The 12,505-nt window shown below is 42.9% G+C and overlaps 2 protein-coding genes across 2 annotated transcripts; both read right to left on the bottom strand.

Annotated features, from left to right (window-relative positions):
- Nucleotides 1-716: 716 nt before the first annotated feature.
- On the bottom strand, nucleotides 717-2,231 carry LOC121546730 (UBX domain-containing protein 10-like). Its single transcript, XM_045209383.1, has 3 exons — nucleotides 2,147-2,231; nucleotides 1,114-1,706; nucleotides 717-1,081 (listed from the first exon to the last, which is right to left on the bottom strand). Exons 2-3 carry the CDS (start codon nucleotides 1,663-1,665, stop codon nucleotides 815-817), a joined length of 819 nt encoding a protein of 272 aa, XP_045065318.1. The 5' UTR covers nucleotides 1,666-1,706; nucleotides 2,147-2,231; the 3' UTR covers nucleotides 717-814.
- A 7,356-nt stretch (nucleotides 2,232-9,587) lies between these two features.
- LOC121545758 (ceramide-1-phosphate transfer protein) lies at nucleotides 9,588-12,312 on the bottom strand. Its single transcript, XM_041856558.1, has 3 exons — nucleotides 12,235-12,312; nucleotides 11,947-12,082; nucleotides 9,588-10,494 (listed from the first exon to the last, which is right to left on the bottom strand). The coding sequence occupies exons 2-3, from the start codon at nucleotides 12,078-12,080 to the stop codon at nucleotides 9,972-9,974; spliced, it is 657 nt and encodes a 218-aa protein (XP_041712492.1). The 5' UTR covers nucleotides 12,081-12,082; nucleotides 12,235-12,312; the 3' UTR covers nucleotides 9,588-9,971.
- Nucleotides 12,313-12,505: the final 193 nt, after the last annotated feature.

Genomic DNA, 12,505 nt, shown 5'->3' with positions numbered 1-12,505 from the left:
TCCTCCAGCATGACCAGTTTGGCGGTGGGTCAGTCATGGTGTGGGGTGGCATTTCTTTGGGGGCCGCACAGCCCTCCATGTGCTCGCCAGAGGTAGCCTGACTGCCATTAGGTACCGAGATGAGATCCTCAGACCCCTTGTGAGACCATATGCTGGTGCGGTTGGCCCTGGGTTCCTCCTAATGCAAGACAATGCTAGACCTCATGTGGCTGGAGTGTGTCAGCAGTTCCTGCAAGAGGAAGGCATTAATGCTATGGACTGGCCCGCCCGTTCCCCAGACCTGAATCCAATTGAGCACATCTGGGACATCATGTCTCGCTCCATCCACCAACGCCACGTTGCACCACAGACTGTCCAGGAGTTGGCGGATGCTTTAGTCCAGGTCTGGGAGGAGATCCCTCAGGAAACCATCCGCCACCTCATCAGGAGCATGCCCAGGTGTTGTAGGGAGGTCATACATGCACGTGGAGGCCACACACACTATTGAGCCTCAATTTGACTTGTTTTAAGGACATTACATCAAAGTTGGATCAGCCTGTAGTGTGGTTTTCCACTTTAATTTTGAGGGTGACTCCAAATCCAGACCTCCATGGGTTGATACATTTGATTTCCATTGATAATTTTTGTGTGATTTTGTTGTCAGCACATTCAACTATGTAAAGAAAAAAGTATTTAATAAGATTATTTCATTCATTCAGATCTAGGATGTGTTATTTTAGTGTTCCCTTTATTTTTTTGAGCAGTGTATAATATATAGGCCTATTTGTCAGATAACTTTAATGTTGGTTGTTATACTGTGTCATCCATCTTGAGTTCAGGCAGAGTCCATATCCTCCTGAAAGACCCACAGTACTGATCTATTTAAGATGCCACATTGGGCCAAAGTCATGTTCAGGTCTGTGAATGTCCTTCGGAGGGGTCTATCCACACCACTCTTGACGTAGCCATCCACGATCACAATGTAACCATGCTCATATCTGGCCCAATATCTGGCCTCTGCACTGGCTAGCACCTTCAGTAGGGTGTCTGTGGGTAGGAAGTGGTGCTCAAACCTCCTCCCACATGGGGCCCGGATGGCAAGGAGTAAGCTCATAGGATCAGGAGTGCCAGGGGAGAATACTGGAGGGCTTTCTGTCTCTGGGGCGTGGCCATCACGCTGAGGTCCGGAGGGTAGGGAGTGGGGCAGACCTTGCAAAGCACCTCTGACACGTTGCCTATCTCCAGGTTGCTCTGGGATACGGCTCGGGTCCTCACTGAGGACAGCTGATGCTCCCCGTGCCCTCGCCGAGTATGGACGATGAGGCTGTCGGACAGACTGAGCTTGGATGTCTTCTCCTCCATGCCCCTAAAAGAGACACCCTCCTCTGACAGCTTCTTCTCAATGGAGGGGAGGGGCTTGTATTTGTTCCAAGGGAAGGGAAGATAGGGTACCTCAGAAACAGTATCTAGGTAGTCTGGGACTTCTTCCACGCTCAGCTGGCTGCTCTGCCTGAAGAGGGATTGACAGCGGGAGCGGAGGCAGCGATCTGACCTGTCGTTGCCCATTGAAGGAGGCTTTGGGATCAGTGGTGTGTCTTGGTAGCTGTCAGCCACATCCATGTTTGGGGTGTAGCTCAGGTTGGGTCGACTACGCCCTTTCGAGGACTTTGGCCTGGTCAAATGCATTCTTCTCCACAGCAGTATAATGTTTTAGATGTGACTCAACTCTAAAAGATGGGAGATGGGCAATTAAGAACTGAAATATACATGTAATAGCTATTCTGAGACATTCTCTGTCTCCTCATAGTCACACTGTGAATGGCATTCTTGCATAGAGCCACTGGGCGTGCAGGCTTTTGTTACATCCCTGCTGAAAGTTCTAACATTACTGTCTGCTCATCAGGGTTGGAGCAAAAGTCTTCATGCCCAGTAGCTGTTCAGGAGGAAACTGGCCAGCTTGAAAGCTTAACGTTACTAATCTTGACATGCCAATGAGAGAAAATGTATTGCATTTCATTTCCTTGTTGACCAGTTAACATTAGCAAATTAACGTTAGCTAGCTAAGCTGTCCGATCCAAGTAGGTGACAAAGACAAAGAGACATACTTGCCACTAGAATTACATATAGTGCACGATAAGAATACTAAAAAACTAACTCTGCAGCATACCTTGCATTTTAGCTGATAGATCAGTCTCGTTTTTGCTTGTCAACACTCGAGGGAAGTTTTCAAGCATTTTCAGTAGGCATCGTCACTAAAGTTACGGACACAGCTATCGTTACCTTGACAACGCTGCTTGCCTCGCACATCAACAGGTGCCTTCTGGTGCAAGTCAAGGATCGTGAAGCATCAGTAGTATCTATTCCATTTCTAATCACACTGCTCCAGACTAGGGTTGCAACATTTCAGAAACGTTCAATAAATTACCTGGTTTTCCGGAAATCCTGGTTGGAGGATTTCTGATTATTCCCTCCTGATTTCGGGATTCCTCCAACCGAGACTTTAGGAATACCAGGGAATTTATTGAAAGTTCCTGTAATGCAACTGTACCCCAGATAGAATTGTTTGGCATTATGCAAGAACTGTAATTGGAACATTGCACCAGATTTAACAGTAATATCCATCTTCATTCTTAGGTTTTAAAACACCGTGACAAAATTATAAAGAAACATAAATCATTGCAGAAATAGACAATAAAGCCTAGGCTTATCAGGTCTCAGTGTTTAATTTATTACTTCATTCATAGTCAACAGAAAAAATGCAAAACTGTCAAATAAGTGGTTCATATTTTAAACAACAAACAAGGCAACAGTAAACATTTAGTGTAATTTTGTAAATGACAGATCTCTATGGCAAGACTCATCATTCACCCAAGTTTCCTCAAAATCGGGCCAGTGGTGTCTGATAGTGGTGCAGGGATCAGCTGTTTGTTCACATGTCCTGCACCTACCAGCAATTGCTATTAACCCATCCGCAACCGCTGACTATATGTGATACAGTGAAAATCTGAGGCCCACACCCGACCCTAACCAGCAAATATATAAAAATGCCCTGTAGGTTACAGTCAGAGACCGCAGAATTATTTTTTGACAGGGGGTGCAGGATTCTTGTGTGTGCCTAATTTAGATATGTTTGCTTATAATTTCCGAAATGTTGGTAGGCTATTTGTTAGTTAACTTGTCTATATTTAGATAGGCCTACATGCAGCTTCTCTTCTGTCATTATATGTTGCCCTAGAACACTAAGGGTGCGTCGGTAAATTCAATCTGGCTATCTACTCCAATTTCAGAGCACTCTGAGTATGCCTGGGTGCAGAATAACTGATTAATTTAAGAACGCACAACACCCGTTGAATAGACCTGTCCTTTACAAATAAAGATTGCAGTTTTGAATCTGCAGTGAAAGTGCAGTAACTGCAGTCGACTGTGGTATTTTGGATGCAGTTATACTGCACTGTAACTGCACAAAAAAAAAAAACGTATTTGGTGGACACAGTATTTGCAACATTTGTAAACGTCGGGAAAAAAAACGTACTTAAAATTGTTGCCAGCAGCACAGTTCGTCACCAACGCTCTAGATAACATGAAAACAGCCTAACCAGCTCTGCAAGGGCAAGTAAAATGGTCAGTGAGGTGTTCTGTCATTTGTGTCTGGAAGTAGCTAGCAAGCTAGCCAACTTTAGCCAGTTAGCTTGGGTGCCGTTGTGAGGTCAGAATGTGTGCGCTCTGAACGCTCCGAGAGCGAAACGCTCTGAATTTATGAACCGACTATCTGACAATGCTCTGAATTTAAGAACGCCCAGAGCGCACTCTGGCACTAAATAAACCCTTGCTCACCAGAATTGTATAAATGATAGAATGATTGCTTAAATTTAGTTGACAACGGTAACGTTTTCTCTATCATTTCTGCTTCTTTCACATAGCAAAGACATTTAGGGACCGGTGAGAAAATGAAAGAAAAAAAAGGGAAAGATTTTCTGTACAACATGACATCAGTTTAATCGGTTGTAAGGAAATAGACAGCTGTGAAAACGACCCAACATGTTTCTGATAAGATTTCTGTTTGGCTTGGATGTATATTTTATGTGGTTGAAATACTATCAGCTTTTATGATGCGGATAAAGATAGCACCTCTACTAACTGAACATTTGCATTCTCTCAAGATGCTGAAATAAATAAATAATATTTCTCCACTCCTGTTCCCGAGTCAAAATGTACATTTGGTGTATCAGTTTACTTCAAGAAATGCTTAATTCTGCAGGAGTTAATATTAAGACTACGTGAGAGGTTATAGACCTACTGTCAGTGTCCAGATTTAAGTTTCCATTTAACCCATCTGAACAGTAGGCTATAGTTCCTTTGTCGTGCCATAGGCCTATCTGAAGTCCTGTCTTATGACTGTCAAATGTGTATAGCGCCTCACAATCATCACACATAACATGCACTGCTATCATCCTCTTTTACCACTTCACCAAATTTTCCCCAAACATTACTTTTCAGCCCTCCCTTCTCTTTATTGTCAAATCTCCATTTTGCAGCTTTTCTCTTACTGAATGAAAAGCCGACAGTTCTTTTTGCCTCAGTGGATCTATGTAACTTTTTCTGCCCGTTTCCAAAAGCGTTTGGCGTGTAGGCTATTTGGTACTTGTAAAGTTAGGCCCCTAAAGTTTAGGTTTACGCACTAATGCCAGATAGCCTAAAAAGAATGAAAGAAAAACCTCAATGTAGCCTATAGATATAAATTGCACAATAATTATATATTTATGGGTTTTTGAATGTATTGTTTCAACCCGACCGCCACCCACCTGCCCTTCATCTACACAATATTTCATATAACCGCAGACTGCGGGTTATGAGTCAACCCGCGCATCACTAGTGTCTGAGATATCGCGTGAGTTAGCTAGACTCATAACCCTGAGCATGTGTGCCAAATGTCATCACTGAGTCAAACAGATCAAGAGATATAAACATGTGCCCATTACAGCGCCACCGTGTGGTCGATAGGAATATTCTTGCATATGTTGTGTCTTAAGTGTTTGCAACATGTGTACCAAATTGTTACAATACGAATATCCTTGACTGATTTATATGCATTTGAGAGAGACCACGCCCACATGAATGTTTATTGGTCAATAGCAGCCATGTTGTTTTAGGTACTAGTCCGGAAAGTATTTGTCCATAGATGCCACATATCAAGTTTTGTGCAGATCGGTCATTCGGTGCCAGAGGAGTAGCGTTAAGTGCTTTTCACAAAATTGAAAATGGCGGAAAATCCATCATGACGGACCTTATGGGTCCCTGAAACAAATTTGTTCCTTGTGAGGAGAGGGTCCAATGTACCGAATTTCATGGGCGTGAACTTTCAAAGTTAGCATTTTCAATCGCTTGTAATAGCGCCACCATCTGGCCAATCAGTTTCATTTTGTAAATGCCGGATTTCTATGGCAAGATGCATTATTCAACAAAGTTTTGTCAAAATTGGGCCAGTGCAGTCTGAGATATCACACGTGACTAACGAACGTACAGTGAGGAAAACAAGTATTTGATCCCCTGCGGATTTTGTACGTTTGCCCACTGACAAAGACATGATCAGTCTATCATTTTAATGGTAGGTTTATTTTAACAGTGAGAGACAGAATAACAACAACAAAATCCAGAAAAACGCATGTCAAAAATGTTATAAATTGATTTGCATTTTAGTGAGGGAAATAAGTATTTGACCCCTCTGCAAAACATGACTTAGTACTTGGTGGCAAAACACTTGTTGGCAATCAAAGAGGTCAGACGTTTCTTGTAGTTTTGCACACATCTCAGGAGGGATTTTGTCCCACTCCTCTTTGCAGATCTTCTCCAAGTCATTAAGGTTTCGAGCCTGACATTTGGCAACTCGAACCTTCAGCTCCCTCCACAGATTTTCTATGGGATTAAGGTCTGGAGACTGGCTAGGCCACTCCAGGACCTTAATGTGCCTCTTCTTGAGCCACTCCTTTGTTGCCTTGGCCGTGTGTTTTGGGTCATTGTCATGCTGGACTACCCATCCACGACCCATTTTCAATGCCTTGGCTGAGGGAAGGAGGTTCTCACCCAAGATTTGACGGTATATGGCCCTGTCCATCGTCCCTTTGATGCGGTGAAGTTGTCCTGTCCCCTTAGCAGAAAAACACCCCCAAAGCATAATGTTTCCACCTCCATGTTTGACGGTGGGGATGATGTTCTTGGGGTCATAGGCAGCATTCCTCCTCCTCCAAACACGGCGAGTTGAGTTGATGCCAAAGAGCTCCATTTTGGTCTCATCTGACCACAACACTTTCACCCAGTTCTCCTCTGAATCATTCAGATGTTCATTGGCAAACTTCAGACGGGCCTGTATATGTGCTTTCTTGAGCAGGGGGACCTTGTGGGCGCTGCAGGATTTCAGTCCTTCACAGCGTAGTGTGTTACCAATTGTTTTCTTGGTGACTATGGTCCCAGCTGCCTTGAGATCATTGACAAGATCCTCCCATGTAGTTCTGGGCTGATTCCTCACCATTCGCATGATCATTGCAACTCCACGAGGTGAGATCTTGCATGGAGCCCCAGGCCGAGGGAGATTGACAGTTCTTTTGTGTTTCTTCCATTTGCGAATAATCCCGCCAACTGTTGTCACCTTCTCACCAAGCTGCTTGGCGATGGTCTTGTAGCCCATTCCAGCCTTGTGTAGGTCTACAATCTTGTCCCTGACATCCTTGGAGAGCTCTTTGGTCTTGGCCATGGTGGAGAGTTTGGAATCTGATTGATTGATTGCTTCTGTGGACAGGTGTCTTTTATACAGGTAACAAACTGAGATTAGGAGCACTCCCTTTAAAAGTGTGCTCCTAATCTCAGCTCGTTACCTGTATAAAAGACACCTGGGAGCCAGAAATCTTTCTGATTGAGAGGGGGTCAAATACTTATTACCCTCATTAAAATGCAAATCAATTTATAACATTTTTGACATGCGTTTTTCAGGATTTTTTGTTGTTGTTATTCTGTCTCTCACTGTTCAAATAAACCTACCATTAAAATTATAGACTGATCATTTCTTTGTCAGTGGGCAAACGTACAAAATCAGCAGGGGATCAAATACTTTTTTCCCTCACTGTACGAACAGATGGAGACAGATCCACAGTCCCCTCCCCGATTTCATTGTGGGGGACAATTAAGGACATGTATATATTTAGGTTAGACAAGGTTCATTCCAACACCCAGGTCTGGTGTTGGAATGATCTCCAACACCAGACCTGGGTAGTAGAACACAGAGTGTGGAATGATCTCCAACACCAGACCTGGGTAGTAGAACACAGAGTGTGGAATGACCTCCAACACCAGACCTGGGTAGTAGAACACAGAGTGTGGAATGATCTCCAACACCAGACCTGGGTAGTAGCACACAGAGTGTGGAATGATCTCCAACACCAGACCTGGGTAGTAGAACACAGAGTGTGGAATGACCTCCAACACCAGACATGGGTAGTAGAACACAGAGTGTGGAATGATCTCCAACACCAGACCTGGGTAGTAGAACACAGAGTGTGGAATGACCTCCAACACCAGACATGGGTAGTAGAACACAGAGTGTGGAATGATCTCCAACACCAGACCTATATACATGCAGGAGATCCAGGAAGGAAAGATAGTGATGACGCTCAGTGACGTTGTTGTAAATGGTGGGGAATAACCAATCAGCTGTGAACGCTTTAGCATGCTCGAGACAACCATGGTGAATGTGACTGCAGGCTACATCAAGTGTTCCAATGGCAAAACGTTTGATTTAATTACATCAAGTGTTCCAATTATAAAACGTTTGATTTAATTACACCAAGTGTTCCAATGGTAAAATGTTTGATTTAATTACATCAAGTGTTCCAATGGTAAAACATTAGAGGAAATTACATTACATTTTAGTCATTTAGCAGACGCTCTTATCCAGAGCGACTTACAGTTAGTGAGTGCATACATTATTATTATTATTTTCTTTTTTCATACTGGCCCCCCGTGGGAAACAAACCCACAACCCTGGCGTTGCAAACGCCATGCTCTATTAACTGAGCTGCCACATCCCTGCCGGCCATTCCCTCCCCTACCCTGGACCAATTGTGTGCCGCCCGGTCGCGGCCGGCTACGACAGAGCCTGGATTCGAAATTACATCAAGTGTTCCAATGGTAAAACGTTGACAATGATTTCACGAGGCCTATTTCACATGATATGCCCAAGTGCTTATAATCACTAGGCTAATATATAAACATGTTTTTCTTTCGATTATCAAGTTATCCCTTTGGAGCGCAACATCATCACGTTGTTAAAAAACTAAACAGGTGGGGTATTAGGAGGGTTCTGAAAGACACTATGGGGGTATCCACTGAAAGTTGACTAGCAACAACAACTGGGACCTGAAAGACACTCACCATGAGACCCACTAAATCTGCCCCAAGAAGAGGCAAACAATAGAAAAACCCACACCAAACTTAAGCGCAAGTGTAACCCATACTAACGAGGTGACACCAATCGGTGCGCCCTACGTGCTAACGAGCTATACGTGCTAACGAGCTATACATCCAACCTCAAAATATCAAATTGAAAAACCAAAACCTGTAACACTAGTAGCTAGCTAACAAACTACAGAGGTGTTGTTCCCACCCTGCCCATATACTCAACCTACTCTGTAAACTAATGATCTAACTAACAAACTACAGAGGTGTTGTTCCCACCCTGCCCATATACACTCAACCTTCTCTGTAAACTAACGATCTAGCTAACAATCTACAGAGGTGTTGTTCCCACCCTGCCCATATACACTCAACCTTCTCTGTAAACTAACGATCTAGCTAACAATCTACAGAGGTGTTGTTCCCACCCTGCCCATATACACTCAACCTTCTCTGTAAACTAACGATCTAGCTAACAATCTACAGAGGTGTTGTTCCCACCCTGCCCATATACACTCAACCTTCTCTGTAAACTAACGATCCAGCTAACAAACTACAGAGGTGTTGTTCCCACCCTGCCCATATACACTCAACCTACTCTGTAAACTAATGTGTAGATTCAAATCCTGTTTCTCTTCCATGGAACACTTCAGATATATTCATGTGGTGTTTGTTTCATGTGATGCATTTGTTATATTCTTTACCTTTTTAGACCTGCGTGATTTTACATGATGTTACTAGTTCTGTCCAATGATTTCTATAGACACTGGATGACTGACAGCCACCTGTAGTGACCTGGTATATTTATGTTAAGTATTGTGTTTACCAGCACATGGCAGTATTGACTCAATACGGGGTTAAATATATAGTGTCTTATGATGCTTCTTAGATTAAAGACCCCTGTAGCTCAGTTGGTAGAGCATGGCGCTTGCAACGCCAGGGTTGTGGGTTCGTTTCCCATCGGGGGCCAGTATGAAAATGTATGCACTCACTAATTGTAAGTCGCTCTGGATAAGAGCGTCTGCTAAATGACTAAAATGTAAAATGTAAACAAGACAGACATACAACCTATAAATCTGCTATTGAATTTGCAATGATATCATACTGTTCCCGTAATACAAAACCTACTTTGAGAGATAAGAACTATGGTGCATACTTAAACAACATGCAAATTAAGGAGAGAATTTAATGCAGAAATATGTGTTGCACAAAAACAGCACTGGATGCCATAGAAATCCCATTTCACAATTCTAATTAGAAAGAAATATATGGGTAATGCTGCCTTATTACATAATGTAATGTACATAATACAGTAATACACCCATCTCTATATACCAGAAATGGTCACCAAGAAACGATAAGGAGCAGCATGGCTTGCCAGCATTGATGTGCTGGTTGGACTACTAGGCCTACAGTAGCCTGGTGGTCCCAGATCTGTTTATGCTGTCTTGCCAACTCTTATAAACAATTCCATTGGAGTTGGCAAGACGGCCCACACAGATCTGGGCCCACCAGGCTACTACTACTACTACTATAGTACTTCCTGCCTACTAGGGCAAGTCCAGTATATTGTTCTGGACATAGAGGTCCTCTGTCACTTGGTACACCTCAGAGATGAGAGGCAGGGCATCCCCTAGCATGGTCACTACCTGCTCTGGGGTGCCTACATTCATCACATCAAAGAACGTAGCACGCCCTGGGAGAGCCCAGAAAGCTGTACCGGCAGCCTTGCGGATGATCCATGCATGGTGTTGGGAGAGGGACTCATTATAGGCCTCAGAGCACATGACCGAGGTCTTGCTTTCCTCAGTGCTGGTGCGCAGCCGCTCCAGAAAGAGCTCCAGCCAGCGCAGGGCACGATGCAGCCTCAGGAGGGTGCGGCAGCCGGACTCGGGGAAGCTGCCTCTCTTAGTCAGGTCCACCAGTTGGTTGTCCAGTTCGTATTTGACCATAGACTGGACGGTGACATAGTGGGCCCCATTCTCACCGTTCAGATGGTTGATCAGGATTTGGATCTTGTTGACAGCATCCTTGGCGATGAAGGAGAACACACTCCCCAGGCTGTTCATGAATCTGGATACAAAGGACAAACACACTTATCACAACATATAAAAGCTTTCAAATATTTCATTATGCTAAATTGAGACAACCAGAATAATTTCAGGGAATGACATTAAAGTCTGAAAGGCACATGCCCATAGGGCAAATTAGGAGTATTTTTTGGTTGCCTCGAAGATTATGATCACTTGCCCGAAAATGTAAAAATAGCTAGTTACACGCATAAGTGTCATATTGCCTGCCTTTCATCTACACATAAGGGAGGAATCAGAAAGATCAGTACTGGAATTGTGTATTTTAGTTGCTATCAGTAAAAAAAAAAAATCTCTGAGCAGACTCAACTTGCCCGGGTTGGCTGAAACATCACGAAAAGGATGCATGCGCATTGATGTGGCCGGAAGGCGTGCGTTCTTACGATTCTGAACGGTCAGATAGCTAGCAACAATGACAAGAAGCTGCCATGTAGGAAATCGTAGGTGGCTCGTTTCAACTTGTGGCTTGTTATTGATACCATGTCTTGTTTTGAGGTGTTTTGACTGATGTCATGTCTATGCTAATATGGCTCAAATTTGCTAGCTAGCTAACCAACAACTGTAAATATGTATTTGAGAAGAAAGTGCTCATTGTGCAAATGTATTTATGTTTTCAATAAACATTTGGAGACTACAAATACAGTTGACATGTTATCAACAGTCAATGCCAACCCTGTCTGTTTTGCCCCAGAGTTGTGCATGCATCAGTTTTGTTGCTAAACAACCAACCAGTCTATAAATACCATATATTGTCTGTCTTTCAATTAAAAAATGGTGAGGAACCAGAAATATCAGTCTTAGGTTGCTGGAATTGTTTGCAGTTTGGTTGTTTTGTCTTTTAAAAAATTAACATGCACAATGGGGCAACCTCTGAGCAGGCTCAACTTGTGCAAGTACTCAGTTAACTTGCCCCAGGCAATAGGGCAACCCTTAAAGCTACAAGTCCTTAGTTGCTACATCCATTTTTTTGAATAATTAATTAAAGACATATACCCATTGATGCGTCATGAGCTTAGTTAAACTGTTGTAGCATCAGAACCTAAACATAAGCTTGTTTTACTCCAATGTTTGCAAACAAACACTGTAGTTATAGGCCCAAAACATAGTTAAAACTATAATGTTGATATCAGAGATGGTCAATCCTTGCATCAACAGCTCTGTCTACGAATTTGATTGTGGTAACATTTCTCCAGGCCAATCCCTCAGCTTCTTACCAAAACAAAGTCTTGTAAACGCGTTGTTATTGTTTTAACCAATGATTCTAACTTTAATGTCAATCCCTGTAATGTACATATCAGATTTTTTTGTTTAAATACATCTAACTAGATTATGTGAACTCAATGATTTGTCAGCTGTTTGTTTAATGTTAGCCCAGTCCAGGGCTAGTTCCCTAGTTAGCTAAGAATCTAGGCTAGCATAGATTTAAACGACTTACCTTACAAGACCAAGCCACCCTGCTACATAATGTTCGAGGAATACTTCTTTGTTTTCAGATAGGCATGACTTAAAAGTGTCAAGAACCTCTTGTAAAGTGAATTTCGGATCCTCTACCGCTACAGAATCGGCCATGGCTACCCGGAAGTACGTCGAAAAATTATAAATGAATGGGTGCAGCAATTTTACAATCTTGTTTACTTGCTAATACAGATCTTCATATGAATGTTTTATATTCAACATGTGTGCATCCTTAATAACCAGTTATTATTAGAATTGCTAACCGTACTTGCAAACTCTGTCGTCCCACCGAAGTACTGAGTTTCCACTAGTTTCTTATCAACAAAGTCAGATTCCACAGCCACAAAGTCAGAATTAGCAACAACAAAAAATGGTTAGGGTTATTCATACGGTTAGTAGTGTGGTTAGGTTTAAAATCAAATTTTAAGAAGAGAAAATGTGCGGGGTTTATCAGGCTATTGAAGACCAAAACACTGCGTCGCAGTCTGCGAACGGCCCTGCGCATGTCCGAAGTTCGTGAGCACTGCAGTTGCACATCC

This window comes from Coregonus clupeaformis, chromosome 30 (genome assembly GCF_020615455.1).
Source record: "Coregonus clupeaformis isolate EN_2021a chromosome 30, ASM2061545v1, whole genome shotgun sequence".
In the NCBI taxonomy this organism is placed as follows: domain Eukaryota; kingdom Metazoa; phylum Chordata; class Actinopteri; order Salmoniformes; family Salmonidae; genus Coregonus; species Coregonus clupeaformis.
Note: the sequence above shows the minus strand (reverse complement) of the source record. Positions and strands in the feature narration are given on the sequence as shown.

What these genes read in the sequence shown, in the direction of transcription:
- LOC121546730 (XM_045209383.1), bottom strand. Translation starts at nt 1,665, where the DNA reads ATGCATTTGACCAGGCCAAAGTCCTCGAAAGGGCGTAGTCGACCCAAC. An exon ending in AGAAAGCCCTCCAGTATTCT is followed by an intron (nt 1,082 to 1,113) that starts CCCCTGGCACTC and finishes ATGAGCTTACTC; the next exon opens with CTTGCCATCCGGGCCCCATG.
- LOC121545758 (XM_041856558.1), bottom strand. Translation starts at nt 12,080, where the DNA reads ATGGCCGATTCTGTAGCGGTAGAGGATCCGAAATTCACTTTACAAGAG. An exon ending in GGGTGGCTTGGTCTTGTAAG is followed by an intron (nt 10,495 to 11,946) that starts GTAAGTCGTTTA and finishes CTTTGTATCCAG; the next exon opens with ATTCATGAACAGCCTGGGGA.